The sequence below is a fragment of the Toxotes jaculatrix genome, chromosome 17 (assembly GCF_017976425.1).
Source record: "Toxotes jaculatrix isolate fToxJac2 chromosome 17, fToxJac2.pri, whole genome shotgun sequence".
NCBI lineage: Eukaryota > Metazoa > Chordata > Actinopteri > Toxotidae > Toxotes > Toxotes jaculatrix.
In genome coordinates this window covers 22,877,259-22,905,068 of record NC_054410.1, presented here as the reverse complement: position 1 = coordinate 22,905,068, position 27,810 = coordinate 22,877,259, and the positions used below count along the sequence as shown (strand labels likewise).

The 27,810-nt window shown below is 42.0% G+C and overlaps 1 protein-coding gene across 1 annotated transcript; it reads right to left on the bottom strand.

The window, feature by feature from the left end:
* Positions 1 to 11,059: 11,059 nt before the first annotated feature.
* On the bottom strand, positions 11,060 to 26,915 carry vrk1 (VRK serine/threonine kinase 1). The gene is made up of 13 exons (XM_041059910.1): positions 26,817 to 26,915; positions 26,100 to 26,259; positions 25,327 to 25,382; positions 22,737 to 22,806; positions 21,683 to 21,770; positions 21,136 to 21,244; positions 19,602 to 19,694; positions 18,794 to 18,926; positions 18,341 to 18,461; positions 15,447 to 15,505; positions 14,212 to 14,381; positions 11,643 to 11,730; positions 11,060 to 11,560 (listed from the first exon to the last, which is right to left on the bottom strand). The coding sequence occupies exons 2-13, from the start codon at positions 26,257 to 26,259 to the stop codon at positions 11,409 to 11,411; spliced, it is 1,299 nt and encodes a 432-aa protein (XP_040915844.1). The 5' UTR covers positions 26,817 to 26,915; the 3' UTR covers positions 11,060 to 11,408.
* Positions 26,916 to 27,810: the final 895 nt, after the last annotated feature.

The window sequence follows — 27,810 nt, the reverse complement described above, 5'->3', positions numbered from 1 at the left end:
GGCGAGGTTGCAGGGTTGTGGCAGAAAAAAGGAGATGGAGGACGGAAACCTGAGCCTGGAGGGGTTGGCTTCCTCCTCCCTCCTTATTCTATCCGTCCATCACAATGGGAAGAGAGAGCGTTTGAAGACGATAGATAAAAACAGTTTGTCGAAAGAGGAGAAAGAGGAACAGCTGGGCTGGTGGAAAAGAGACGCAATTCAGTTTCTTTACATGATTATGAGCAAGGAAGATTTTTACTCAACATACATGCATACACACATACACACACACACACATATATATATATATGTTTAGTACTTGTACTTGTTTTACTTGTTTAGTGTTGTTAGCTTTATCACCTTTTTGCTTGCATAAAAGCTGTTTTTAAGCTTAAAAAAACAAGGCTGTTATAAGTTTTTTTTTTTTTTTTCAGGTGAGAAAGCAAACACTTATATTTCCAACATATAGTCAGTTCATCCAAATAACACCCGTTTGGAAATTTGCTGCTACATTTTCTGAGCAGTGAGGAGTTGTGTGAGTGTCTGTGTCTATGTGTGAACAGTATTTTTGTAATTGCTCTTACTTACTTACAGCAAGGCTGGACAAAAGTTACACACTTCAGGTTTAACCATGGGTAGAACAGTTTGACCAACACCCTTTCCCTCAAAAGTTCCTGGGCCCTCAAGAAACCACGGATCATACTCACAAACAGGTGAGTATGCTAAGCTAGTTAGCGCTGCCTCAAACGGAATCATCGTACTGATAATTACAACATTTGGTGAGTGGGCCAGTAAAACTGTCCTGTGACCAGTAGGTTTCCGACCCACTGGATCAGCAAAAAAATGCTATCTCTGAACATTGATACAGATGATGATGATGATGGTGGTGGTGATTTGTCATGATTTGTCTGTTTATATCTGATTATCTCTGTACTGACTCTTTCCACCTTTCACTCGTTGGCCCAGAACCGTTTGCCTTTGAACAGCGGCAGCTTCCTGCTCGACCCCATGAATCAGCCTCCGATGACACTGATGAAGCTCAAGCTCAACTTTCTCCAGGAATAGCCTGCAGCGAGGGCTTGTCAAAGCAGTGTCAGCAGAATATGAGCATACGAGGCTGACCTGATGGAGGAAAATAACTATCTTCAATGGGAGTTAGCTAAAACCCGCTCAAAAAGTTGCAAATTGTTACATATGCTAATATGCTAATTAGCATATCCATGATGTTGTCGCGGATTTGAGAAGTGGCGGCTCGCTTCATGCGTTTACTTGTACAGTTCATATTAGGCTCATTATTACATTTATGTATTTCTCTGTAATGTGACACAGTGGTAATAAAGTTCACTATAAGATACTTTCACAGCCCTGGAGCTCAAACCACTTTTTGACTAAAGGCTTGAATGAATGATGATTAGTCGATGAAGAAAATCTTTGGCCGAGATCAGTTTATAAAAGCTTTTTAATGTATTTATGACTTTATTAATTTATTATAATTAAACAGTTAAAAGCAAGTATTCAGTATGTATGTGTCCTGAAATAAGTGTAAAATGAAATATCTTTGAATCCATATTCATTTTTGAATGTTGTTCAGAAATTCCCAGATGAATGACCAGATGTTTTTTTTTTTTCCTTTTCCTCTCAGATAAATAAACCATGAATATCAGGCCCACGGCTCAAACACAGATCAGACATACATACACATATGCATATATTTGTGGGAGAAAATATTGAGGTTAAAAGATTCATTAAGTGTATTCCCCAAGTTCAATGCTACCATGTACAAGTGCACACTTGCACACACACACACACACACATACACACAGAGTGAGGGCTGCGAGAGGGTGTGTTTTCCAGCTGAAAGTGGATCCTGAATTTCCATGTAGTATCGGGCCCAGGAGAGCTGGTTTACAGGGCAAAGAACCAGCCTCGCTCATTTAATTACCACCTATCAGTGGCATCAGAGTGTGTAGCTACCAGTTTAAATGGAAAGTAGGATGAAGCGGGCTCTGGCATCAAGGCCAAAGAGCGAGCACAGAGAGCTGCTGTAATAGTTTCATGCAGAGATTTGAAACTTTCCTGTCTGGTAGCTGTGTGATTATCACAGGGCTCTCCATGCAAATGTGAAGTATGCAGTGATTTAAGAAATAAGGCAGGAGCCACTTTGATGTCTTCTTGTGATAGCACACTTTCAGTACAATATAGGTTCATTTGAAAGTGTTATGAGAACTTTGTCACAGAAAAAAGATTGTAACGATGTCTGATATGTTCCCAAAGGAGCAAACTCTTTGCACTCAGTGTCAGGGTTGCCTGGGTCACTGGACACTTCAATGTAAACAGATTGTGCATGAAAATTTTTTAAGAGTAGGAACAAGAACGTTTTACAGTTTGAGAGAAATTCTTGACTTTCTGCTCAATGAAGTTACAGGTCAGTGATTTCTGTGCTTCACTACAGCAGCCTGGGAATTCACAGATATGACAGAGACAGTGTCTTTGTTAGGGACATTTTAAGCAGGACGGAGACGTCCCTGACAGAGGAACCACTGAGGAATGGTTTGGGTTATTTCCCCTGTTAGTGACCGGGACATAACTTACAGAGGGTGGTGTTGTTCCAGCAGTAGTGTATAAAATAACGTGTTTGACACACATAGTTTGCCTGTTAGAGTCAATTAGCTCTGACAGAGCTGTCAGGACACCAAGAAATGGAAATATAGGACACAAGCTCGGATTTAAATGTCTTTTCTCTGCTACGTCCTATTCGTGGTGCCTGTCCTGAACACTCTCACAGTCTGTGGACGCATATTTAGTCCCTTTTTGACAAAACGATAAATGTCTGGAACATACAGACAATGATTACTGCGTGGATGGACAGCAGAGGATGTCCACTATGCCGTGGGACTAGTTTGAACTGAGTTGTGATACCTTTTGTTCCAGTTTCCTAAACCTGGATACCAGTGGTGTTTACTTCCCCTTACTTTAAAATGATTCTGTAAGAAAGACAAAGGAATTCCATTTACAGAAAGCATAAAAGAAATCGGATCACATGAGAGAGAGGCTCAATCTGAGGACAAAGGGAGGGCTCAGGCAGGATCCGTTCTTCAGCTGACCGCAGCTCTGATGTAGCTGAACCCAGAGACTTTCACCACAACAATGTTCTGTGTGGGACATTGCCCAGGGCGCCCCACCGGCCCTCAGCATTTACTGAATGAGCACAACTTCCCTGCGGACCGTAGACAAGCTCCTCCACCCCCAGCAGGAGCCACTCTCCTCTCAGCTACAACACCCCAGCCCCCATCAGAGAGAGCGCTGCCTGGGGCCAGAATACCTACTGGACCCTGTCGCCACTTCCAGACATCTGGGGTAACAAACTGGGCTCCCCCAGGACTGACTGCCCCACCCTCATGACACACATACAGTCTGTGTGTCTGTGAGGAAAGTGATGTGTCAGAGGGCAGCTGTACTGTATGAAAGGTCTATGTTATGTACAGAACTGTGAAGCGAAGAATGGAAGAATGTGAAATGAGATTAAAGGGAAATCTTTGCTTTTCAGCTTAACTAACTATGGTCATTCTGACTGTGTTAACCCTGAAGGATAGTCACACAGTGCAGGCAGCCAACTTCCCTGATTAGCCTCTAATAGATGTTCTATGGCCCCGAGGTGCAAATTGCTTAATAAATATGTCCACTTAGGTTTATTTCCTTTTAGTGGCACTCACAGCATGACATCCATTAGTCGCTGTGACCCAATTTAAGAGCCATCATTCACCCAGCCAAATCAGAGCGGAGGAATGTCTCACTTCACCATCCCGCCCAGCACGTCCACACAGAGCCCTCCATGATCCCACTGTGGACGATGGGTCCAGGGCTTTGGCCGAGGTGATGTGAAGTTTTGTTAGAGTGTGAGTGTGTGTCACTGTGTTTAGTCGTGTCTGGAGGCATGTAGAGTGAGTAAAATGTGAGCTGTTAAACTGCCTTTGTAGACAGCTTATTAAAATATGTGTATCTGTTCCTTCAGACGCACGTGAAAAACAAGACTGAAATTAATATGACACACTGTGGTCAGGCTGTGTTAGGACTCAGGTCATTTCTTCATGGTGATAGTTGGTGCTGTGTGCGAGAGGTGATTACTAAAAAGCATCACTGAAGGTGATGATTTTAAAAGAGTAACGATCTGAAACATTCACGTGCAGGAAGTGAACCAGATGTGGGTGGGGCTTGGCGTTCCTGTGTAAAAAGGCTCAGAGGTTCTGTGTTGTGCTCTGTAAATCTGCTGTGACTTCAGCACACATCTGTAGGATACAGAGCTAACTATCACTGGTCTGTTTCTGGAGGAGTCAGAGCTTTAGGGACAGATGTCTTGCACAGTGGACAACCTGACGACACAGGTGCCTGGACTGGGACGCTGGACTGGGACGCTACACTGTTACAGCTACAGGCTCCACTGCACTGGTCATCACACACACCTGGAGACATAAGACGACCACAGCTTCTGTCCTTTAAAAACAGCACTGCAATGTGAAACATCAGCGACATGAAGTTAGTTGCCTTCCACCTTGTCCACCTAAGTACATCTGTAGCCAGTGTGTTAGCATCAAGAGCCACTAAGGGCAGAAGCATTCATTTGCTGAACACACATTGAAATGTTCTTAAAAAAGCTGATGTCTCCAGTGTTTAACAACAAGAATGACACGCTCAGCTTAGCATAAATCACTGAAAAGACGTTTCCATTCGTCATGACCGTACAGAGCATGTCCTCACTCCTTTACGGCCCGCAGCAATTAGCAGAGCAGACAATCTCTCACTTACTGTGTAGGATGGAGAGAATTCCACAGTTGGCAGCTCCCCCTACTGGCCACTCAGAGGGCAGTATATTAAGCTTCTGAAGGAATTCTTCTAGGGTCAAACTGACCACAGGTCAGATTGAGTAGTGCATAGTTACTTTTTAAGAGTGGGCAAACGTTGATAAAATTTGGAGTTGAACTTGAATTGAAATTTTCATTAACAATACATATACTTTGTAAAAAACACAGAGACTTCAAAGATGAAGGACACAAGGATGTGAGTCTTGGTATTAGTTTCCATTTCTATCTGAGGGTCTGACCCCCCGTATTAACATGTGGTTTGAACCTGGATATCTCATGTGGGTGGGGAAGCACACATGTTAATGAAAGTGTAAATTCACTCTGAACATGGTGTAATCAGAAAACAATCAGATTAGCTGCAACACGACTGGAATCCAGCCAGGTGTAAATGACACCTGTGCAGCGTGTGTTCAAAAGTCACCTAACTTGCCTCTTCCTGTTATCTCAGGCTGCCTGTCAAAAAACCAGAGACAACACCTTCCTCAGCAAAGGTGAGAAGAGCCCAAACAGCAGCATCACGCTTAGCTCAGTTAGCAAACCTAAACTTAGTTCTAATCCTGCACGAGTGTCTCCAGGCTGTGAGAGTTGGACTCTTCTTCATTCAGTCTGTCTCTGACAGTCCGTCCTCACGCACTACATAAACAAAAATATGTACAAGCAATATAACCGCAAGTGGCAGTTTGCAGGTTCTAACCTTTGTGCTCTCAGTAGAAAGAAGCAGCTCGATCATCACCACAGTGTCAGTCAAGTGTCCGTGTCATAAATAACATCTTATCTGGAGGTAATGACAGACTTATGAAATGAGATAAAGGCTCATGAAATAGAAGGTGTTGTTATGATGCTGTTTCACCTGCAGTTGATGCAGGTTGCTTGGTATCTTTGATTTATTTTCACAAGTGCATAACTTAAATACTGAGTGTATTGGTGTGTGTGTGTGTGTGTTCAGGACACAGTGTTGGATGTCTCCTCTGACTTTACTCAGGATTTCTCTGAGACAGCTTGAGTTATGGCCAGTCTGTGCTTTGGTTGATAGCGGCCATGTTTTTGGACCAATCTTGTCCATTTATAAGAAAATTAGGTATCTCAGTCCTGCAAGACTACTTCCTGAATTTTTCTGTTGATAGAGCTGAAATCCAAAAAGTCAATTTGAAGTCAAACGTGGTGTGAGGAGAGTGGTCTTTCCAAAATTAGGCGTATTTGGACCTTAATTACAGCGTCACCGTGTGGCTGATTGGGCTCATATTTCATGGGAAGCACTTACCCATCATTTCCAGCTATTGGGCCAATGTTTCTAGCTCATTGCAGCTCACAGCAATTTGAGCCACTGCGGCACACAACAAATGATAATGAAAATAATAATAATAATAATGATAATAATTATTATTATTGTAGTAAAAACCTGCACAAACACAAAAAGGGTTCAGCTCCCTTAGGGTTAGATGTTCGCTCTCACCCTGGTCTTCCTCTATTGTGACATCAGTGAACACACATACACACAGATGCATCCAGAACAGGGAGAATAGACGACACTGACACTGAAAAGAAAGAGTTCACCCTTTTACCTAAGTTCCCATATTTCTGATGCTTCTCCTTCCCCGTAAAAAAAAAAAAAAAAAAAAAAAAAAAGAAGAAAAGATGAAAATTAAATGTGTGTGTACATTTTATCACATCTGCTATCGCCTTTTGAGAATTGCAGGTAGCGGAGTGTTTAACATTCTCTTGTCAAGCGTCCTCCTGCTGGGACAATAAATGCCTGTCCAGTTTTGCTCACAGTGGCGGCTGCAGATTACAAACAGCGGGAGCACGCCGAAGTCTGAACACAATACCGATAAGGATGCCTGTCTTAGTGCCGGCGCTTTGGCTGGCTTCTCCTCACGCCAGGAACCCGCTGCTTTTAATATTTACACAAAACTAGAATGGCAAATGTACCGTAACTTCACCCACACGCTCCCTCCTCCCCCTCCACACCTGGAACCGGTGTGCATATTTTCTGTGTGTTTTTGTCTTTTGGGAGGGGGGGGGGGTTATGATTTTTGAGGAAAAAGGGGAGAGGGAGGGCTAAATTACAGCACAAACAGAGTGAAATTTCCATTGCATCTTTTCATCCAGGAGTTTCAGGAGGAGGTAGGTGTGGATGATTGCAACTGTTGAAGAGTTGTTATTGTAGTTTTGGAAGGTGGGTGAAATTCAGAGAGTTTCTGTTTTAGTTTTTTTTTTTTTGGTTTCAGGTGAGGGTGGAGGGTGAAATGTAGATTTACTGTCTAAGCTGTGACAATCGAAGAGCCGGGGGAAGGTAGAGAGAAGACGTCGCAGGCCACTGACACAGCGCATTATTCACAACCCGCAAGACAAAGAAGTCGCCGTGAATCAGATTAAATCACAATGAAAAGAGAAATGACTTCGTTTACCTTTTTAAAGCTAATCTTTTGAGTTGTAACAGAGCCAGAGCCAGATCGTACATGCATTCTTCAACATGTCAAAACGGTAACATCCTAGATTTTGGCAGATTTTAGTGAACAGTTCACAGCATACTACTTCTGTTCAGAACAATCTGCCACTTTATTCCTCCCTTCAACGGAAATCAGAAACTTTAAAAAGCTGCATGAGTTTAGGTTTTTCCTACTTGGGTCCAGTGCAACAAGCTAAAAAAAACAACACTGACATATTCTCACCTTATTTATGTTTTATTGCTAACAGACAGAGCAACATTAGCATTTATTTGGAGTGGTGTTTGTGTTCACCTAATGATTCCTTTTAGCTCTGATTTTCTTCTCCACCAGAGAAAATATCCTTAGCTGCTAAATGCTCTCATGCCAAAATCCTACTCATACACATATGTACTGATATGAAATAGTTAGAAAATGTTGTTCACTCCTTGTCCCTGAAATCTTTTGACCAAAAAGCAAATCACATTGGAGTTCCTCAGCAGCTCAGGGAGAAGCTGCACGTATTTCAGATCAGGTGACGAGATGCTGTCTTGGGTTGTTGAGTTGTGACCTAAACCTTCAGCTGGAGCTACAGTCAGTATAGAAATGACACAGTGGGAACATGTGGAACACAATCATAACTCTGTACACCCACATATCCCATGAATAAACACAAGAACAACCAAAGAACAAACAAAAGGAAAAGGGAACACCAGTTTGATGGCTGCTGATGTGAGAAACAGAACACACCCCAGCAGATGTTCAGGCTACATCGACGCTCACGTGACGACTGAAAAAAATCTGAACACACTGCAGCACTGTCAGAGTTTTTGTAGATTCACTTCTCCTTCATACGCCTCGGCTGGTTTGAATCCAAAAGTTTTTTACTTTTTCCGAAGTGATTAGTGATTTTGTTGTTTCAGTACGATTTACACTGCCCTGCAGTCTCAGATTACCAGAATCAACTGGCATCCTTTGGGTCGTCCAGCCTTGTTCATGGTAATCACATTCAAATTCCACAGAAGCAGCCTGAAGAAAAGGTTTTAAATGTGGCCTCACTTGAAAATACACACAGTAAACAAGAATTAGCTTAAAGTAGGACGACACAAAGATGTTCTTCTTCTTAGAAATAAAAAGCTGAGCAGTAAATGAGCAGTAAAAGCCTTAATTCAGTACACTCAGATGTTTCAGAGTTTATAAAGAATATCATACTAAAACCGGTAAGTTCTTCCCTTTGCCTCTGTGATTACATTGCTCTGCCACAAAATGAAATATGTGACAGCAGCACAAACTGAATACACAGTTACTACTACTGTTTGTCATGTTGAAGGTGTGTTAACTTGCAGGAATCTGACTTTGGTTAAGGTGAACTTTGAGCTGTATAGTTATGTGTCCATGTGTTGCTCTGCTACATAGATTTTTCAGCCACACTGTTCTCTCTCTTCTGTTCAATGTGATTTTTTTTTTTTTTTTGGTTAAATTACACAAAAAACACAAATTCAAATACACAAAACCAACAAATAGTGCAATGGAGGTGCCAAAAAACAAAACAAAACTGAAAGTCCAAGGCAAACCTTATACAATCAACAAAGAAGGAAAACAGAAAAACAGAAGAAGGAACGGAGAAAGCAAAGGCACAAAGCTGAGCATCTCTGAAATATGAGCTGATTTTCTCTGGGCAACACGGATCAGGATGATCTGTTTGAAAAACTCTTGCACTTTCACTGGGTTGCTAAAGCTCTTACTTCTGCTCTGACGAGCGAGGAGCTGGAGCTCTCCGAACGTCTTCTCCTTCAGAGGGAGGAACTGAGCTGCTGGGAAAAGACGCAAGTGAGAGAGAACTGGATGCAATTAAGGCACCTGAGATGTGTCCTTTGGTTAATGGTGGCTGGCAAACTCATTGGTGTCTTTGCTTTTGTCCACACCTTGTTGCCTGGACGCACTCCGATGATGTCACTTGACATCACTTTTGAAAAAATAGGATTTAGAAGTGAAAACTAAAATAATTGTCATTTTTACTTTATGTCCATTTAAAAATGACATAGTTTTGCTTTAAAATGCCAAAGAACGAACCTGAGCCCAACGTGCTGATGAAGGTTGCTAACTGAAAGCACAGAAAGGATGAAAACATTCCAACATTTCGAAGTCTGTTTTTCCTTTATGTCTGAACTTTCGGACCCCGCATGAAGTCTGCTCCAGCTGTACCTTCCACTTCAGTTTCAACACTTTGGATCCCCTCCCGCCCCCACCCCTCCAAAATGGTGACAATTGTCACAAACACAGGAAACCCACTGGTCGGTGGAAACTGTTATTGAGTTATTGGCGCGTGGTCCCAGGGAGGGTTGGCATCTGTATCATGAGAGCGGTGGTTAGGCCACTGCTGTGAGGCTTTCACGCGCCACCGCCTCGCCAATCGGGAGGCCGACCACACCAAAACACAGGGGCAACAACTGCCTGCCAGCCCGGCCGCTGGATAACATGTCCATGCAAAATGAAAAAGGCTGGCCGGGGTGAAAATGTGCACCTCTCTCTGAGAGCAGAAAAGATGGTAGCGTTGTGTTTAAGTGTCATCCCCTTTTCCCCTCCAGCTCTCCAGCCCTGCCCCCCCCCCCCCCCCCCCACACACTCCTACATTCATTTGCTGCCATTATGTACCACTGCCCCCTACTGCGGTACTGCGGCTGTGGAGCCCCCGAGGTCAGTGTCTGGGAGGTGGGGGTGGGTTGGGGGGGGGGGGGGGGGGGGGGGGGGGGAGCCAGGCAGGGGGCTCTTTACTCTTCAAGAGGTTGGAACAATCAATGGCAAGCCACCAGCCACCACGGGGGCCCCTACGGGCCCTCACAACACCAACATTGGTGGAGATGTCTTCCTCTGTGGGGAAGAAAGGGGGGGGGCAGCCTGTTGGGAGTTAATGAGGAAGGTGGGGGGTCCCATCAGGGATGGACTGTAAAGCTTGAGGACAGGGGTGGATGGAAGGAAAATGGACATCTTGCCAACAGCTTTTCATGTGTGAAATGTTTCCCCTCTAACACTCGTGACAGAAATGCACCTCTGACGATTTAACCCAAGTTTCACAACAATGTGAAAAATATGTGTCAGAAATGTGACACTTCAGAAGCAGGACAGGGATGGACAAGAGGACAAAGACCTGCACCTGGAACCCAGCAATTCAGGTTTGACCGTCTGGTCAGAAAATGTGACCATCACTGTCCTGCTTGCTCTGTAAGGTGCATCATTACCTGAGCTGACATACAGACCTCAGCAACTCTGCATCTGTTCCTTCAAAGGTTTGAGGAAGTCAGATGTGAATCCATATTTATAATGTTTGAATGGTGAAAGCCAAAAATCAGCTGAAGTGTTTCCTCACTAAGGAAAATCACTGAATCCCTGTATTCAGATTCACTTGTTCAGGAAGAGCAGCTGCCGTTGCTGGACATTCAGGACACAATCTTCATTTTGATCCAGTTACTGATAGATTTGTCGATGTCTAATCAATAATTTACTTGTGCTTTACAGATCAGAAGCATTTGGGTTGTCTTCTTTTAGCAGGACGCTTGTCTCTTTAGCTCCTGTTCATCTGGAAGATTTATAACTGTGTCATCAACAAAAAGACAGAATAAACACCAGCCAAAGATTCTTCACAACCTGGTGACCTTTATCGTCTTATGAATGTCATCCAACTGATCAACAAAGCATTGGTAATTGATTGGTTAACTGTTAATTTAGCCATTAGTTACAACGTCTAAATGCTTTATAGAGAGATAGTGATGGTGCCAAAAATCCCCATCATCATGCGTTTGTTTGTCAGCAGGGTTACACAAAAAGTACTGAACCCATTTACACCAACCCTGGTGGAGGGATGGGACCTTTGCCTGCAGAAGGACCCTTTCATGTTTGGGGCAGATCCAGTTACACTCGGACCCTCAGCCTTGAAACCTTTCATTAAAAATAACTGAACAATTAACAATTTAATTTCTTCTTTATTATAAGAATTCTGAATGTAACCATACCAAATACAATCAAACTTTGGCCACTATCAGTGTGTAACAGATGGAAAACCATATAAAACTTCAAAAAAGTTTTTTTTTTTAAGAGGCAGAGAAAGGACAGAGTGATGGAGGGAGGAGTGCATACAGGTGGATGTTCATGTGCTGGTTTTCTTTGGTCTGCCTCTTTGTTTCTGGGCGAGTCCAGGTGAGGTCTGGGTTCCCATCTCCACCAGTCTGGATTTTGGGTCCCCCTGTTTTCCAGCATTAGGTGCCTTTCTTGGCTGACTCTTCTTCACCCCGTTTACTTCTGCAGTGGAAAATTCAGTAAAGCATTTCCTCTTAAAAGACACTAACATACAACAATCTGACTCTACTGTCTGCTTTCATACCTTTTTTCTTTGCGACTCTCTTCTTCTTTAGCGGACTTCCATCAGTCTCAGTCTCCCCCTCCTCTGCTTTTTTTCTCTTGGTCGTCTTCTGGAAGAAGAAGAAGAAAATAAAAAAGTGAAGAGAGGGGGATCGGCAGTGTGCAGCCCAGTCCTTTAAAAACCCTGTTGTATTTAAATGAAGCCATTTTTGTTTTTAAAGAAAATCAAAAGCAGGGAGTTTGTTGGAGTCCCGGAGATGTGCAGCATCTGACGATGAGAGCAATGAAGAGGCAGACACTGAGACCAGGCCTTGAGCCTCCAGCCCCTCTGTGTGTGAAGCCTGAGCAAAGGCAATTACCGCTCTGCTATCTCACCAGTCACCGAGACCTCGCAGACATTAATCCATTAAAACATCAGATTATTTGTTGCACTGTTTCGACCACAAAGCACCAACCTAACACTCCAGCTTTCCTTTCTGCTGCTCATAAAGTGGCTTTTAACAGTGGGGTCAACAAAGCTGAAGGCTTCTGACAGTCCCTGCTAATACAGCCAAGAGTTTTCCATACACCATGACTTAACAAAGTTCAAAAGTCCTCGGTCGGTCCTCCTCCTTCCCGGGCTTCTATAATGAAGCTCCACTCTCACTCTCAACTATCACTCACCCCCCTGGCCTCCATTCCATTTTTGCCTCCATTTTGACAATTGGTACCTCATGATCACCATGCGGCACCCGCTGAGGTGAACAGATTGGTGGGATAATTACATACAGTAACCAGCGCCGGGGCCCGGTAACCCTTCGGCTGGCAACGCCGTGTCCCCGGTGGCATCTTCCATATGCACAGAGAGCGAGAGAGCAAGAGAGGGACAGAGGGGGAGAGCGAGCGGCACCGGAGGAGGGATGAGGAGGAAAAACAGGAAGATGGAAAGCAGGAAACAAATAAGACTGCGTGTCTTGCAAATAAAATAAATATTAGAGTGCCGACCTACTAGAATACATAAAATATAGCTGCTAAGTGCTGTTAAATTTATAATCCAGATACAGATTTCAGGGACATGCAGCTTTGTCCTCAGTCTTTTAGCATTTCATCAGGCATGTTTAAGGTCCTTTTGCAGGATTTTCATTTTATCACAAGTCAGATGGAGACACAAGGTCTTTCCGAATCTGTGGTCTGTACTTGTGTTCTTGTAAAATCAGACTTTTGCATAAGTCACAATTGATTTTTTTTCTATTTATTTTTAAAGTTGATGGAATACAAAGGAACAGTGCATCAAAGGGGAAATATCTAAGTATTTTAGTTTAAAACATAAAAAATTAACTAAGGATGGACAGAATGTGAAGAAATAACAGTTTGACATTATGTTAAACAACTGGAGAGATATCTACTGAAGTTAGCATGCTAACCAGCTAGCCCTGGCCCGTCGTTGCTAAACCACTTTGAATCTCCAGAGGTGTTAGTGAGTCACTGTGGTCTCCAGTCTGCCCTTAGTCCAGCTGCTCTCCCTCTCCATTCTTCCACCTCTCCTGGCTCGTCCACTACTCCTGCCACCACTACTATGTTTCCAGTCTCTCTGACTGGGCAGACTGGGTGTGTGATCGTCAGTCTAACAATAACCCAAAAAAAAACAGCCTGACTGGTAACATGATCAGACTGCAGGGTAAAGCTGTGTTATTCCTCCAGTTCACACAGGTCTGGCAACATGTCAACAACTTGGTTCAGTGAGTCTCTGTCCACTGCAGCTGCAGATCTACATTCTCGCCTGACAGAACTGGAACCTAACGTGGTCTCTGCTGTTGCAGTCCATCCACCTTAAGTGTTGTTCATTCTGAGATGCTTCTCTGCTCAGCACAGCTGTAAAGGGTGCTTATCGGAGTTAGCATAGCCTTTCTGTCAGCTCCAGCCACTGCTGTGTGTGAAAATCCCAGGAGATCAGCAGTTTCAACAAACACTCAAACCAACAATCACTCCATGGTCAGAGTCACTGAGATCACGTTTTCATTCTGACAACATTAACTGAATCTCCTCACCTGTATCTGTTGGATTTTTATGCATTGAACTGCTGCCAGGGGATTGGCTGATTAGATAATTGCATGAATAAGCAGTTGTAGAGGAGTTCCTAATAAAGTGCTCCGTGAGTGTAATGCAATGGGCTGCTCATGTAAGGAGCACTGCTTGTGTGGCGCCCTGTGGCCTGCGAGAGCAAACAAGCTGCTTTCGTCTATGTATGCTTTGTTTGCAGACTTGATGCCTCTAAATTTCTCCCTGAGGGACAAATAAAGTATCTTGAATTAAAGTGAATCAATAGTCGTAAGCCAGTCTGCATAATGACTTCTTTTACCTTGATACTTTAAGTACATTCTGCTGATAGGACATACATACACAAAAAAAAACTGGTAAGGCACTGGTAGATACTGACCCCTGTATGTAGCAACACATTGGCAGTAGCCTCTTTTAAAGACCAAGCAAAGCTATAGGCCCTGTGGGGCAACATGAACCCTACACGGTCCAAGCAGAGAATTCCTATCAAGGAGTCTTGTTACTCAAATTCCTCAAGCTGCTGTCTGTCTCAGGGTGTGTGTGTGTGTGCTAACCTTGGCAGGAGGTGGTACAGCTCCACTGACGGGAGCAAACTCAAGCTTGCCGTCGTCTTTAGCCTGAATGGTCTTCAGCCCGGCCTGCAGGATGGAGCGCAGCTTCTCGTAATGTGGTTTGTCTTGGTATCCCAGAGAGTTAACCTCCTCCATGAACTTCTGGATTTCATCTGCAATGACAATATGATGCACCTGGTTCATCCTAAAATGAAAGCCTGCAATGAGCTACTCGTTTGTATGTCAGTATCCGTGGTACCAGATTAGGTCATACAGGTCAGGTATTATCTGTTATATTTTTTAATATGAAACAGTATACTCAGTTCTTTTGTTGTAGTGCCTTTATTTAATTTGTATTCAGCATCTCATCACTTTGTGTTCTGACACAGGGAGTTAGCTATTTAAGTGCTTTGATCCATGTTTTGTTATGGGAGACTAAATAAATAACCCTGACTGGACTTGAACATCTCTCTCTTCATGTTGCAGACTATCTTTGTGCCAACAGACTGTCATCACCATAATGTTCTACTCTGGTCGCAGCATCGTGCTTAATTCTGTTTGGTGTGACTTTTTTTCCGACTTGACACACAGTCACAAACACAAACACAGATGGAGTTGCAAAACAACAGTTTGGTCGTGCTCAACAGAGCAGAAGGAAGGAGGTGTGACGCTTCGCGTTTGTATCCGCTGCCTGAACCGACACACTGCCTGCAGGTCAAAATGCCAACATTAAAATGGCAACTCTTACCACAGTGAGACAACAAACGTCGAAGTCACCACTTACAGCCGCAGCTAAAAATGGTTTTCTGCGGTACGCATTATTAGACTCGCTATCCTATTGAGAACCAAGTCTTGATTTGAAAGATTATACTTAGATCAGGCTGAAGATGAATGAAACATGTCATTCAATTTGGTTGACCAAAGCCATTTTTCTCTTTATGTGTATAAGTGCGTGTGCATGAATGCTGAGTACGGTGAGGTGGTTTGGTCTTAACCTATTTCAATTAACACTCTGCTGAAGGATAAGTTTAACCCATTTGTCTGGTGAGCTATCAGTTAGGAAAAGACACACACAGACAGCTGGGAGATACAAATAGTGCTGTACTACTGGGTTATTAAGCAGCTGGAGAAATTGAAGGGTAAAGGGTATTATTAGTGGAATTTTTACAGATTCTCTTATTAATGGCCATGGCAAGTCTACACTCACCCCTGTGTTCAGCACCAGTGTGTGTTCTCACCTGGCTTTTCTTCAAAGGAGAAACACTGGGTCATAAACTGGGAGATGTTTTCCTGACACCTGTAAGGGAGAAACAAGCAGCATGATTTGTTCCCCACGTTTGAAAATTCTCAGTTTAATACATCGGAGTCTACATGAAAAGTAAAAGTGCAAAATTGCTTCAATCTTGCCAAAATCTTCCAAATTCCACTTTCCACATTTTACATGAAAGCGAACGTCACAGGTTAATGTGAGTGACTGTAATCCACCACATCATTTTATGTACATGTTTCCTTTGATTCAATGTGTATTGCACAATATATATGGAGTGTGAGTGTGTGTGTATACTTGTACTTCTATTTTTGTGAGGACCAGTCGGAGTAACAGACCTTATGGAGTGAGAAAATTTTGGAGCAGAGAAGCCATTTCGGCTGGTTCTCAAACTTGGGTTTTAGGGTTCAGGTTTGAATCAGGTTTAAGTCAGGGTTAAGGTTAGACCTGGGTAAAGGTTAGGGCTCACGTAAGGCACTCGGGAATAGATTACATCAAGGAGTGTCCTCACAAAGTTAGTGAGACAAGAATGTGTGTTTGTATGTGTGTTTGTGCATGTACCCACGAATGCCTAGCTACCTAGGTACATGCCCGCCTAAGTAGCTAGGCAACATGCAAACATGCGTTGAAGCTATTTCTGGCTGTAAAGGAGGTAATCAGTGTCAAGTGTGTACAATTTTTTTTTTTGTTTTTTGTTATTGAAGTAAGATAAACACATTTCTCCTAACACATCACATTACATACATACATACACACACACAACATTTTGGGACAAAATAACTGACAGTCAGAAAAACAAATACTGAAAAAGAAGAGCTGTGGTCAGGCCAGGGCAGGTCAGTGTCATTTTGTCCCGTTTGCTAATGCTTGTGACAGCTAACTCTAGCTGGTTAGTTAGCAAGCAAGCAGGTATGGGTGTCACATCAGAGTGTTTGGTAACATTAAATTACCTGCCCACTGACATTCAGCTTACTTTCTAGTTTGCCAAGATATGCTGTTGGTGTGGTGTTAGCTATAGCAGGAGGAGAGTTGTAATCGCCACCTGGAGCTGATGTGCTGGCTCTGGGAAACCGTCTTGTCCTCTCTGCATGTTAGCTTTGGCAACTGTAGCGACAGTTTGCTGTCTCCTTCTCTGACTATATTTTATAGCTATAACCTAAACAAACAAATTTCCTTGCACAGTGTATTTATCTGGTTAGATGCATAATTAAAACTTCTATGCCAGGTGACTTTACTTTCCTCGTTAGCTTAGCTACAAACCTACAGACCTCTCTTCACTCACTTTTGCTAGTTTTTACTCCGTTGTGTTTTAGATGCTGTGTTTGTGTGGATGTTGTTTGTTTGTTTGATTATATTTTATATAATAAGGTGTGTTATGCTTCAGCAATGAAAAAGAGCATCAACTTCCACGCCGTGCAGGATGCTCTAGATTTGGCCGTTGTGCCGTTGCCTTGGCAATGTGCATCCATGAATTTGGGAGGGGTGTGTTTGTGCTTTGTTGTGTGTTTGGTCTTTTTCATTCAGTCGGAGTTTTGTTGAAGTTTTTCTATACAGTCTATGGGCCTGACACTGCTGCCGTATACACAGGGGCTGATCATTTTTGTGCTTTGGGAATATCTTAAGCAGGTACGGAGATGTTTTAACAGCAGTCATTAAGTGGTTTAAAGGTTCAGCTGTGAATTCATAGTTAAATCAAACAGAAGGATTGAGTCACATTTTTCCTGCCAGTCTCATCAGTATAGCATTAGTCTTATGGTGTTTTGTTATGTTAAGTTGTTTGTATGGGTCAAACTTCATTTTAGTAATATTAGTTTGTAATTTTTTTTTGATAAATTTTGTTTGTTAATTATGTTACATTCAACCTGCAGTTTATATTATTGCAGCTTTGTGATCAACTTTGCAGCAGACTACCTGAAACACAAGCTTTTTTCTGGCTGTAAAGGAGAGAGAGCTGAACCTGATGCCACACACACACACACACACACACACACACACACACAGCTGATGATGATTTTTGTGCTTTGGGAGCATCTTTACCAGGGTGCCAATAAAATGACCATAGACCTAGCTTTCCCTCCCGATTCTTCACTTACCATGCCACAACATAACACAGATCTACAGTAACAGGCTGCCAGAGCAGCCAATTAATCCTCATTAATAGAAGAAAATAAAAACAACTCCAGGTTTCTTCTCAGCTCTGTAACCAGGCTGAAAGAGTCACAGCTCTATTGATCCATGTGTTCCTATAGCTCTCAGTAGCTCTCAGTAACAATGACTTACAAGCTTCTTTAATGATAAAATTTTAACTACAGATAAAACTGATCAAATTAGTACCCTGTTACCCCACTAGAACACTGTGCTCCCAGAATGTAGGCTTCCTAGAGTCTCCAAAAGTAGAATGAGACTCTCAGGCTCCTCTGCTATGGAACCATCTACCAGTGAGGGTCCGACCAACCCCTAGTTATGCTGCTATTGGCTTAGACTGCCGGAGGACTTCCCATGATGCACCAAGCTCCTCTCTCTTCTCCCTCTGCATCTCCATCTGTACTCGTATCCCATTAATACATGTTACTAACTCAGCTTCTTCTCTTTCCTGTAGTTCTGTTCTTTCTCGTCTCTCCTCTACTCCTGTCGCTCTCTGCAGGTTCATCTGCCTCTAGAGCTGTAGAGTCTGGACTTGTGGCTGTGGGCCACCTACTGCCCCCATTATTAGTCTCATTAACTATCATTATTACTACTATTATTACTGTGCCATGCTCTCTTTCCTCCTGCTCTCTCTTGACTTGATTTGGCTACAGTAGTACTGCTGGTATAACACTGAAAGAGCTGTCCTGATGTGTGCAGTGGTTGGAGGGCTTCTCTCACCTGATTTTGGAGTCTCTGACGTAGAGGGGGTCTTGCAGCTTGTCCTCCCAGGGTAGCCGACCACACAGCCACTGAACCATGCAGTAGCACAGGATCTCCAAGTCGCTCCGCCTACATGGAGCTGGAGACAACAACCAGATCAGCAGCAGCGGCAAACACGCATTATTAGCAAATCTAGCATTTAAAGTGGAATGTACTGTTATCCAGTTGTGAATACCAAAACTTGATTACTTAACTATGTGGATTATTTTTCCATCCAAGGGATGGGACATGAGCCAGGGAAGAACCTATTCTGTTTTGGGGCAGATCCGGATCCTTTACTATGAATTTCATATTTGTTTCTGTAATCTGGAGTATGTTACTTGACACTGGCCTTGGCATTCTGTGCTCTCTGAGTCTCTTTCTAGTCTGTATCTGAGGTTATAAAGCTACTCGTAAAATACTTGTACCTACATGCTCCTTTATGGGCGTCGATACTTGTGAACTCAATGGTCCCATCGTGACATTTCTTGGGATCTTCCTTGTAGTCTTTGAGGACACCATCAGGTGAATACCTATATGCCAGCCCATAATCTACTAAGTAAACCTACAGGTCACAAAAACAGTGATTCAGGCATGCATTTACACATACACAAACCAAGAACAGCAAGGTCACATTTAACACTTTCCACATTTCTACACCTTTATCTGTAATGATTCCAGGAATCAAACTTTATGATAGAGAATACAAATTTCCTTTGTGGTCACGCACTACAAACAAGAGACAGGTTGCTCAGCTTTTCTTAGCACAAAGACTAAAAGCAGGAGCAGCAGATGATGCCAATCTTTACACTTTAAATTGTAATTCCACCTACACAACCTTCATGATTATTATTTAGTCTGCATTGTGCTTATACACTACAGTTGGTTATTGGCTTTAATAAAGAAATGTACAGTAATAAAACCAAACCTACATCCCTGTGACTCCAGGGGACAGTATCAAAAATAGCACAGCTACAAACATACCTAATATTAAAATCCTGAGGGGCTAGTTTTTAAATTGTCATTTATAAATAGCTCCTTAATAATACCACCAACGATATATTATTAATCTTCAAATTAAATATCCCCCCCTGCCCCCCCACCTTGTTTGCTAGGCAAGCATCTTGGGTTTCCCAATGTTAACAAAATGCAGTGCTTGAAATTTTAAGGTTGTGGAAGCACATTTCCTTTTCATTTTCCCCAAAACAGAAATTCAGTATGATGTATAACTTCTACCGACCTGGTTGGGATCACTGTGGCTCAACATGAGGTTGGATGCTTTAATGTCAGCATGCACATACTCATGCTCATGGATGTACTCCAGATTATCCAGCTAAACAAGAAAAACATATTTTTAGATCTGATGTGAAGAGCCCATTTCTACCTGGTATTAACATTTGAGGAGTATCTTGTCTGACCTATTAGTGACCTATTAGTAAGCAAACTAGTGACACTGACACTGAACCATCTGGGAAGTAATGTGAGGATTTTTGGATTTGATCCAACTGTCACCATCAGTGTGTGAGCTGAATCAAGACAACACAACACTTATCAACACCAGGTGTACATGCAAAGACTCCAGGTTTGATGCTACTGACCAGGTATAGAAAGCTGAAAGACGCTAAGACACTCACTTATACTTATTTATGGAACCTTAAACAGGGTATTTCTTCAAAACCACTATGGATTCTGGACACTAAAAGCATTGTTGTGTTCAGTGATTGCATGTAAAGGTGGACAACATGTCTCCACCTCCTCCCATCGTACGCAGCGCTGCTATCATCAATTGGAGCCAGAGCCTGTGCAGTAGTGATGAGATGGTGAAGCCACTGTCTCAAGTTTTTTTCCTTTTTTACTGCATCACATAACTAACTAGAAAATGAGTGGCGAAATTTTGACTGTGTCTGCTGCTTGGTGCGTACCCAGGATAATCAGCTGTCATCATGCTGGGCATCTGCACAAGTGGACAGGGCCCTTGGAGCAGAATGTATATACACAGACAACCCACTCCGTATCCCCAGCAGACAACAGTGTATAAGACACAAACTGAAAAGTACAAGTTCTATCAACAAAACAGAAACTCTCTCTGTTCTTGACAAGACCTGAAGAGCTCAGTTTAACATGGAGGTCTATGTGAGTTTTGATCAGCGCGCTGTAAGTCAACACAACACACACTCATTAGAAAATCCGAAAGAGACAAAAAAAAAAAAAAAAAAAACGCGTACAACTTCAACACTCATTTTGTCAAAAACTACTATCAAAATCCTGATTTAACCAAATATAGTCTGAAGTCCCACGACTCATTTAAAGTTTCAACCATGTTTCTACATGAAAGTATGATGAAAAAATATGGCTCCAAAAAGGTTTGATCATTTCTTCAATAACTTCCCATTGTTTTTATACGGTCCATGTTCCATTAGCTAACATGGAGGAGGCGGGGTTTATGAGTCACACTGCAGCCAACGAGCAGGGGGCAATCAAGATGCTTTGGCTTCACTTTTGGGAAGCTTTCATGTCGCCCATATTTATATACATGAATATGTAATTGCGAGAAACCGTAATATTGCAACTTGATTTTGGCTTTGTAATGCAGAGGGGCTACAAAAGTTTGGACCTTCCATTCTTCTTCATATGATATCCTCAAAGTCATTATTATTGATGCCAAAATGACATTCCTGTAATTCCATTAATGTGCTATTTACCATAAGTGCACTTCAGTGGAAAACTTTCAAGCACAATGACACAAATAACAATCTGATCATAAAATAACCAACCAGTCGAAGACCGAGCTGTAGGACCAGTTTTCTGGGGAACTTCTTTCCACATTCTTCAAACTTTTTCTGCAGGTCTGTGCCAAGCCTGTCAATAACCATGAACCTATATCTGGAAGGCACAAAGAGAACATGTTTAATACTTCTGAAGTGAAGTGTAAGACAAGCTCAGTTATGCATGTCGTTATTACTAATATTTTAATTCGGTAGCTACGTTTCATATTCTTAAAATTTGTAAAATATTAGTTGAATTTCTTTGTGTTTACAGAGTTCAAACTGTACATTGTCTATTTTATAAAACCAAATCGTTTTATAAAATAGAACCATAAGCCTGAAACTGCTTCCTGTTTTTTTTTTTTCTGTGCACTTGAGTATATGCACTTTTAAGCAATTTGTACTTCCTCTATTATTTAAATGAAATCTGGTTTAACAGTGGCACAGTACAAAGCCATTTACCACAGGAAAAAAAAAACCATGACCAGGTGAAACTAAACCTAAAATCTGATCAATCTTTCCCAAAAACCAATGCAGTGAATGGTCAGAGATTTACCTTTTCCCTTCTCTCTCATGCAGACCTGAGCCCCAGTACTTGGGAACTCCCAGACTTTTCAACTTGTGAGATTTCATCCAGCTTTGGACTGCAAGACAAGAGGAAATTTTGAATATCTCTTTCTGTCTAAAATGTCCTCAAAGTCTGCATATAAATCTATGAAATGTATATCATGTAAAGATAGTTTGGTTACTGAAACTTCCTGTGAACGCCCTGCTAACTGGTGATGGTGTGTAAGTGGGTGATGGCTGAGATGCTCAAAGTAATAAGAGTAGAATTCCGCTGGGGGAGCCGGGCAGCGTGGCTGCAAGCTAATCTGCTGGTGGGACAAATATTTACCAACAATGTGAGATTCCAGCATGAATAAAATATGAGCCTTTGGTTCCTTAGTAATATCACAGTTAATTGTCAGGGGAGATTGACATTTGGATTGTTATTATATAAAATGCAAAGCTGTGGCCTGGGGCCAACAATGCTTCCACCAAAAGCCTCCCTTCCTCTGTAGCCCCCCCCCCCCCCCATGCCTATGCTACAAGACTGTCTTTTTTAATTAAGAAAGTTAGCTTTCCTTTATTTGTTTGCCCTGGTGTTGTGCTATGAACACAAGGCTAACTTTGATTTGGTGGCATACTTCTAGTGGGTGTGTGTGTGTGTGTGTCTGTGTGTGGGAAAATGGTCACGGAGGACAAGACAAAGTACATATGCTCATGTGATTTAAAAGTCACATGTGTGTATGTATGTACTTCTGCGTGAGATTAGAACAACTCAGCCATGCAGACGTGAAACGCAGACACCTGACAAACTAGCCTGTATCAGTAACTCACATGCTGACAGACATAAATCGTTGATCATTCATCTAAAATGTGAATGATGTCAGCCAGAATATAGTGTCTCTATCCACACACTACTGGGGTTGAAAAGGGTCATGGAGGACAAGATGCACGTACATTATTTACTAAATAATTCCACTCGTGTGTGTGATGGTTACAAATCAGGCATGCAGATGTGTGTGTGTGTGTGTGTGTGCATGTGTGTTAATTAAACTGCGGCTTACTCAGATCAGGCTTAGCAGCTCGCATGTAAAACTTCAGCTCAGAGAACAGTGGTCCATTTTCACTGGGCTCCTATGGACAAAACAAGTACATTTAAGTTTTCATTCAATTTAACAGGTGTTAAAACCAAAAAATAGCACTGCACAAACATGGGACTGTGTTGGTGTAGACGTGTTGTTACTGGTGCAGGTATATAGATGAAATACACTTCAAAAAGTCCAGTGTGACAGATAGATCCATAAGCCTGAAGGTTTATCATTCATGTTCATGTTTCCCTTTCCCTACATGCACACTGGCCACAAACCGCGTCACAAGTAAATTACTTGTGGCTAACCCTGAAGACCTGGTTCGTAGAAACAAAAACAATGTTTCAATTAATTGGAGATTATCCATATTTAAAAGGTCAAATGAGCACTTCTGTTTACATTTGTATTGTTATTTGCACAGCTGTGTGTTTTGTTAAGCAGGACAGAAAATCCTGTGATTGCATACTCTATTTTAGTCAGTCTGTTATCACTGAGAACAACTGAAGGAGAATTCTTTATTCTTTACTCTCTTCTATGAATATTCATTTTATATAATGTCTCACTGACATTATATTTTCCACACGGGGAAGGAAACTGTCTTTGCATTTTATTTTGACCACAGTTTCAACAGAAGTACTTGGGACATCTTACATGTAGCTTTGTCTTACAAATGAGCTCTTAGCCCAGAATTTAAGACATAATTCACCTCCATAATTCTTAAAGGGGAGAAGTTTGGGACAACCAAGACCTAGTATCCTGAGTGGAGACAGGAGAAACTTCTAGAAGGGCAACATCACTGAAGCACTCCCCCAATCTAGGGTTTAGTGGCCAGATGAAGTCTCTTCTCAGTGAAAGACACATGAAAGCTGCAAGGAGTTTGCAAAAAAATAGCAAAGGACTTTCAGAAAGTGAGGAACAAGATTCTCTGGTTTGATGAATCCAAGACTGAACTGTTTGGCCTCAATTCTTAGCATCATGTCTGAAGGAAACCAGGCACCACTCACCACCTGCTCAATACCATCCCAGTGGATGGGATGGTATTGAGGGTCACGGTGGTCATGAATTAAATTCAAGCAAATTTGGGCCATTGACCAACTGTGGACCAAAAGATTAATACATTGTGTTTAGTTACCAGAGAGATAGAAAAGCAACTTTACCACAGATACTGAATTTTCTAAATAAAGAATGCAACACTCCAATAGCAAAAGTACTGTCAAAAGAAGGCTATCTTGTAGTGGTCTCAGAGGATGAGTAACAGTTTTTAAACCAAACCTTCTCAGGAGGGGAAACAAGACCAGACCCTTGGGATGGGCTAAGAAATACCAGCATTTCACAGAGTATGGCTGGAAAAAGTCCTGTTTACTGATGAATCCAGGTTTAAGTTTACTGGCAGCAAAACAAGGGTGAATGTAAGGAGATAAACAGCAGAGAGGGTGTTACCACAGTGTATCAAACCCACAGTGAAACATGGAGGTGGGAATACTCAATATCCCCTCCATTCGGCAGAGACATGGTGCAGCCTCTGGTTTGCATCTTTGTGGAGAAGGATCCAGACTGCAGCAGGATCATGAGGTCATCAGGTTTTGCTGTCATTAAAGCAGAAGGGGAACAAACCAAATCCAAACCAAGATATTCTGAAATGCATCTACATGTTTCAAAGATTCAACTTTGCACTCAAATTTAAAAAAAAGAAATGGTACAGAACTGGAAAGGTTGCTGTGATTTCCACTGCCGTTGTCAGGCTGTAGTCGTTTGCTTGTTGAAAATGACAACAGGCAAAAAAAATAAGGAGAAACTGTACTAGAAGGGTGAAATCACTGTTTCACTAGACTGAACAGCCAGACAGCTTTCTTTCACTGAATGCCTCTGACACTGTTTCATCATTCTGAATGGGCCACGCAGCCACTAATAAGGAGCAAGAAGAGCCAATGACGTGGAACACACTGTAGAAAGCTACAGGCCACAAATGGACAGACATGGCCAAAAGGAGCATGAGAAATTGACTGTTGATTTAATCCGTAAGGGTTCTAACAGATGCTGATAATTACAAATTAAAAAAAACTGGAGAAAAACTTCTTTCAATTAAACTGGCCACTTTAATGTCATTTTATAAGGTATATTAAAAATCTACTGGCTTAAAATTGTATAAACTAGGAGACTGGCGGTTAAATGTGATTCCTCTTCCACCTCATTGGCTGTTTGCTGGATTCACTGTCACATTTCACTCTGATGAGTTTTGATCTTTACAGGAGGATGAGCCAGTCAGACTGGTTTAACTATCTCAAACCCTCGTAAAAAAAAAAACCCTCTGTCACAGTCTGACTCTGGGGCTGAATTCACTCCAATTAAATTGTGTACTGGATCTCCAAACTGACCACTTGCTGGGCTCAAGTGCTTAACCACTCTATCTTCTGTCTACTCGCACTATGATCAGGGAGAACTTCAGAAGACAAAACAAAAACTACAGTAAACAACGTGTATGTGAAGACCAAGTTGCACTCAAGGCAGTGCCCTGTGCTCATATTGAGGTGTGCTGCTTTTGTTTTCATGTTGTTTAGGGTCTTACCACTTTGATGACATAGCGAGCATCAGGACCCACGGAATTTGCAGAGTTCTCCTCAGCTAGAGAACAGAGAAAGGAATAATTTCAGAACAAAACAGTGCTTACAAATCAGTGAAATGTCTGACTTTTCAAGTTACATCTTGCACAGTACAAAGCTGCATTTAAATGCATTAGCCCTCTGGGGCCCCGGTTCATTATGGTTAATTTTTGCCAATTTCTTTCTGAATTTCATTTTTGTATTTAACATCAACCATCTGTATCCCCGAATTATCATTTTCTCAACTTAACAAAGCTATAAATCTTTAGACATGAGACAGGAGTGAAAAGACTCACATCAAAACTATCAACTGGTTTTCTCAGCCTCTCATTTTTGTTATAAATATAATTATGTCACTTTTAATCTCCAATTAATGTAACGGCTCTGGTTGGTGTCTAGTTCTTCTGTGCACAACACATAGCTCCTGATGTAACAAGTAAGATAAGATTAGATAAGACTTTATTGATCCCACAGCACGGAAATTTACTTGTTAGGCGGCTAAGAAAAACAGGAAAAAAGGATCAAGTACAGAAAAACAATAAGTGTGCATGCAATTCAAGTACCAAAAATGTGCAAAAAATAGCATATTTACAATCTAAAAAAAGTTGAATTAAATTGAATTATTTTGAGTCTTAATTCAGGCATTAGTTTTGCCTGAGAAAATCATAAAGTCTGAGTCCTTTTATCATTGCATTTTTGTCTTTCTGAACCTGGCCATCAGTGTACCATTTATTCTTACCCAAATATATGAGACCGAACCCCCCCTGGCCAACTGGAGCTCCCAGTTTCCAGGCCTTCTTCCCGGTGTCTGTCAGGACTTCTCCAGGTGGGAACTGCTCTGCCAGCTTCCTCTTAGCTGGAGCTCTGCCCTTCCCTGCTGCCTTGGCTTTAGGGGGCATCTGAAACGCACAGTCATCTGTGGCTGTTAGTACTACTCCATGCCTTGCAGCCTAATAGTGTTAAATAAAGCTAAACTCTATACTGCGAACAAACCAAGGAGGCTTTCACTTTCACTTATCCAAATATAAATAACAAAGGGGTGGGTTATTTACTACTTGTATTTAATAACGAAGTTAGCTAAACATGTCATGGGTTCGCCCGCTACTCCTTAATGAAATAAAGGGTGTGCAGCTTTTAGTTTCATTAAACATAGTTTTAATACACGCTAATTACCAGTATGTGTAGTGCAAAGATAACAGCCTCCTGTCGTTAAAGCAAAAAGCGTTTGTGGGCAGTGTAGGTCGGGAAACACTAACGTTACGTTAGCTATGTGGTGAACGTTACGTTTTTATAAATGTTGGTCAACAACAATGCTAATTGAGCTGTCTGGTTAGCATCGATATCTCGCGTTGACTGCTGCATGACGACGTTAAATAACAAACACTGACAAATCTGCGACACTGTCGATTGCAAGCGACAGTTACACATTTCACTTAATGGCAAGATGAATACACACCTTCACTTTGTTGTTTATCGCCTGACCGTAGGCTAAAGATGCTTTCTGTACTGTCACCGGCTAAGCTGTAAGAGGACCGAACTTCCCGCAAAACTACCGGTCAGGAAGTGGCGTCACGACACTTTGCTATTCTCTCGGTCAGTTGCGCTGCGTATCTTACGCTGAGATTCTACGTTGGCGTACGTGTTTGAAACCTGAAACCCCTGGTGGGAAGGTGAGATGCTTGGGTTTTCTGAACAGGTAAGGAAGAAGCGTTTTCACCCGATTACCAACCACGAGAGCATGGCTGGTTTTATTTTCACCCTGTCTGCCTGTGTGTGTGTGTGTGTGTGTGTGTAATGTGGTGCTGGACTCACCTGCTGTAGCGGGAACTACCACTGAGGCGGTTTTGAGTTCTATGAACAGATTTTGTCACCACGATAGTGTCACAACCAGGTGTGATGGGTGTAATCCGACCTATGAGTACTGAGTACTCATGTAATAAGTATAAGTAATAAATACAGTATAAATAAATTCACTGTGCAGTGTATTTGTTAGTAGTTATCCCGTGTCAACTTAATTAAGCAACCTTATATTTAGGAAAATGCATAATATACTGGAAGACCTGTTTTCCTCTGGGCCCCATTACAGGATGGGGTTTAGATTATTTCAGTAATATCATTTGTGATGTGGTTTAGTGGTGCACTCGGTATGATAACAGTATTATAGTATATGCTAACAAACTTCAGAGTCTCTGCTATACCATTGAAAAATATATTTATTTCTTATTTCTTATTTATTACTAGTAATGTCCCAAGTTTTTTGGCCCTGATCCCAGTCCTTTAATACTGGGTGTTGGCTGATGGCGGGTCCAACCCCATGCTTAATTTACATTACTTAAATGCTGATTAAATAGCCTGTGTATCTGACATATTGTAATAACAGCTGTAGACTAGTTCATCTCACACACATTATTTTTATGAGCTTTTTGATCCAAATACTGAAGTTCATGGTT

Coding starts and splice junctions, on each gene's coding strand:
- vrk1 (XM_041059910.1), bottom strand. CDS start 26,259: ATGCCCCCTAAAGCCAAGGCAGCAGGGAAGGGCAGAGCTCCAGCTAAG. Junction 21,771..22,736: donor AGCTGCTAAGCCTGATCTGA/GTAAGCCGCAGT, acceptor CTTGTCTTGCAG/TCCAAAGCTGGATGAAATCT. Junction 19,695..21,135: donor TACAGCTCGGTCTTCGACTG/GTTGGTTATTTT, acceptor TTTCTTGTTTAG/CTGGATAATCTGGAGTACAT.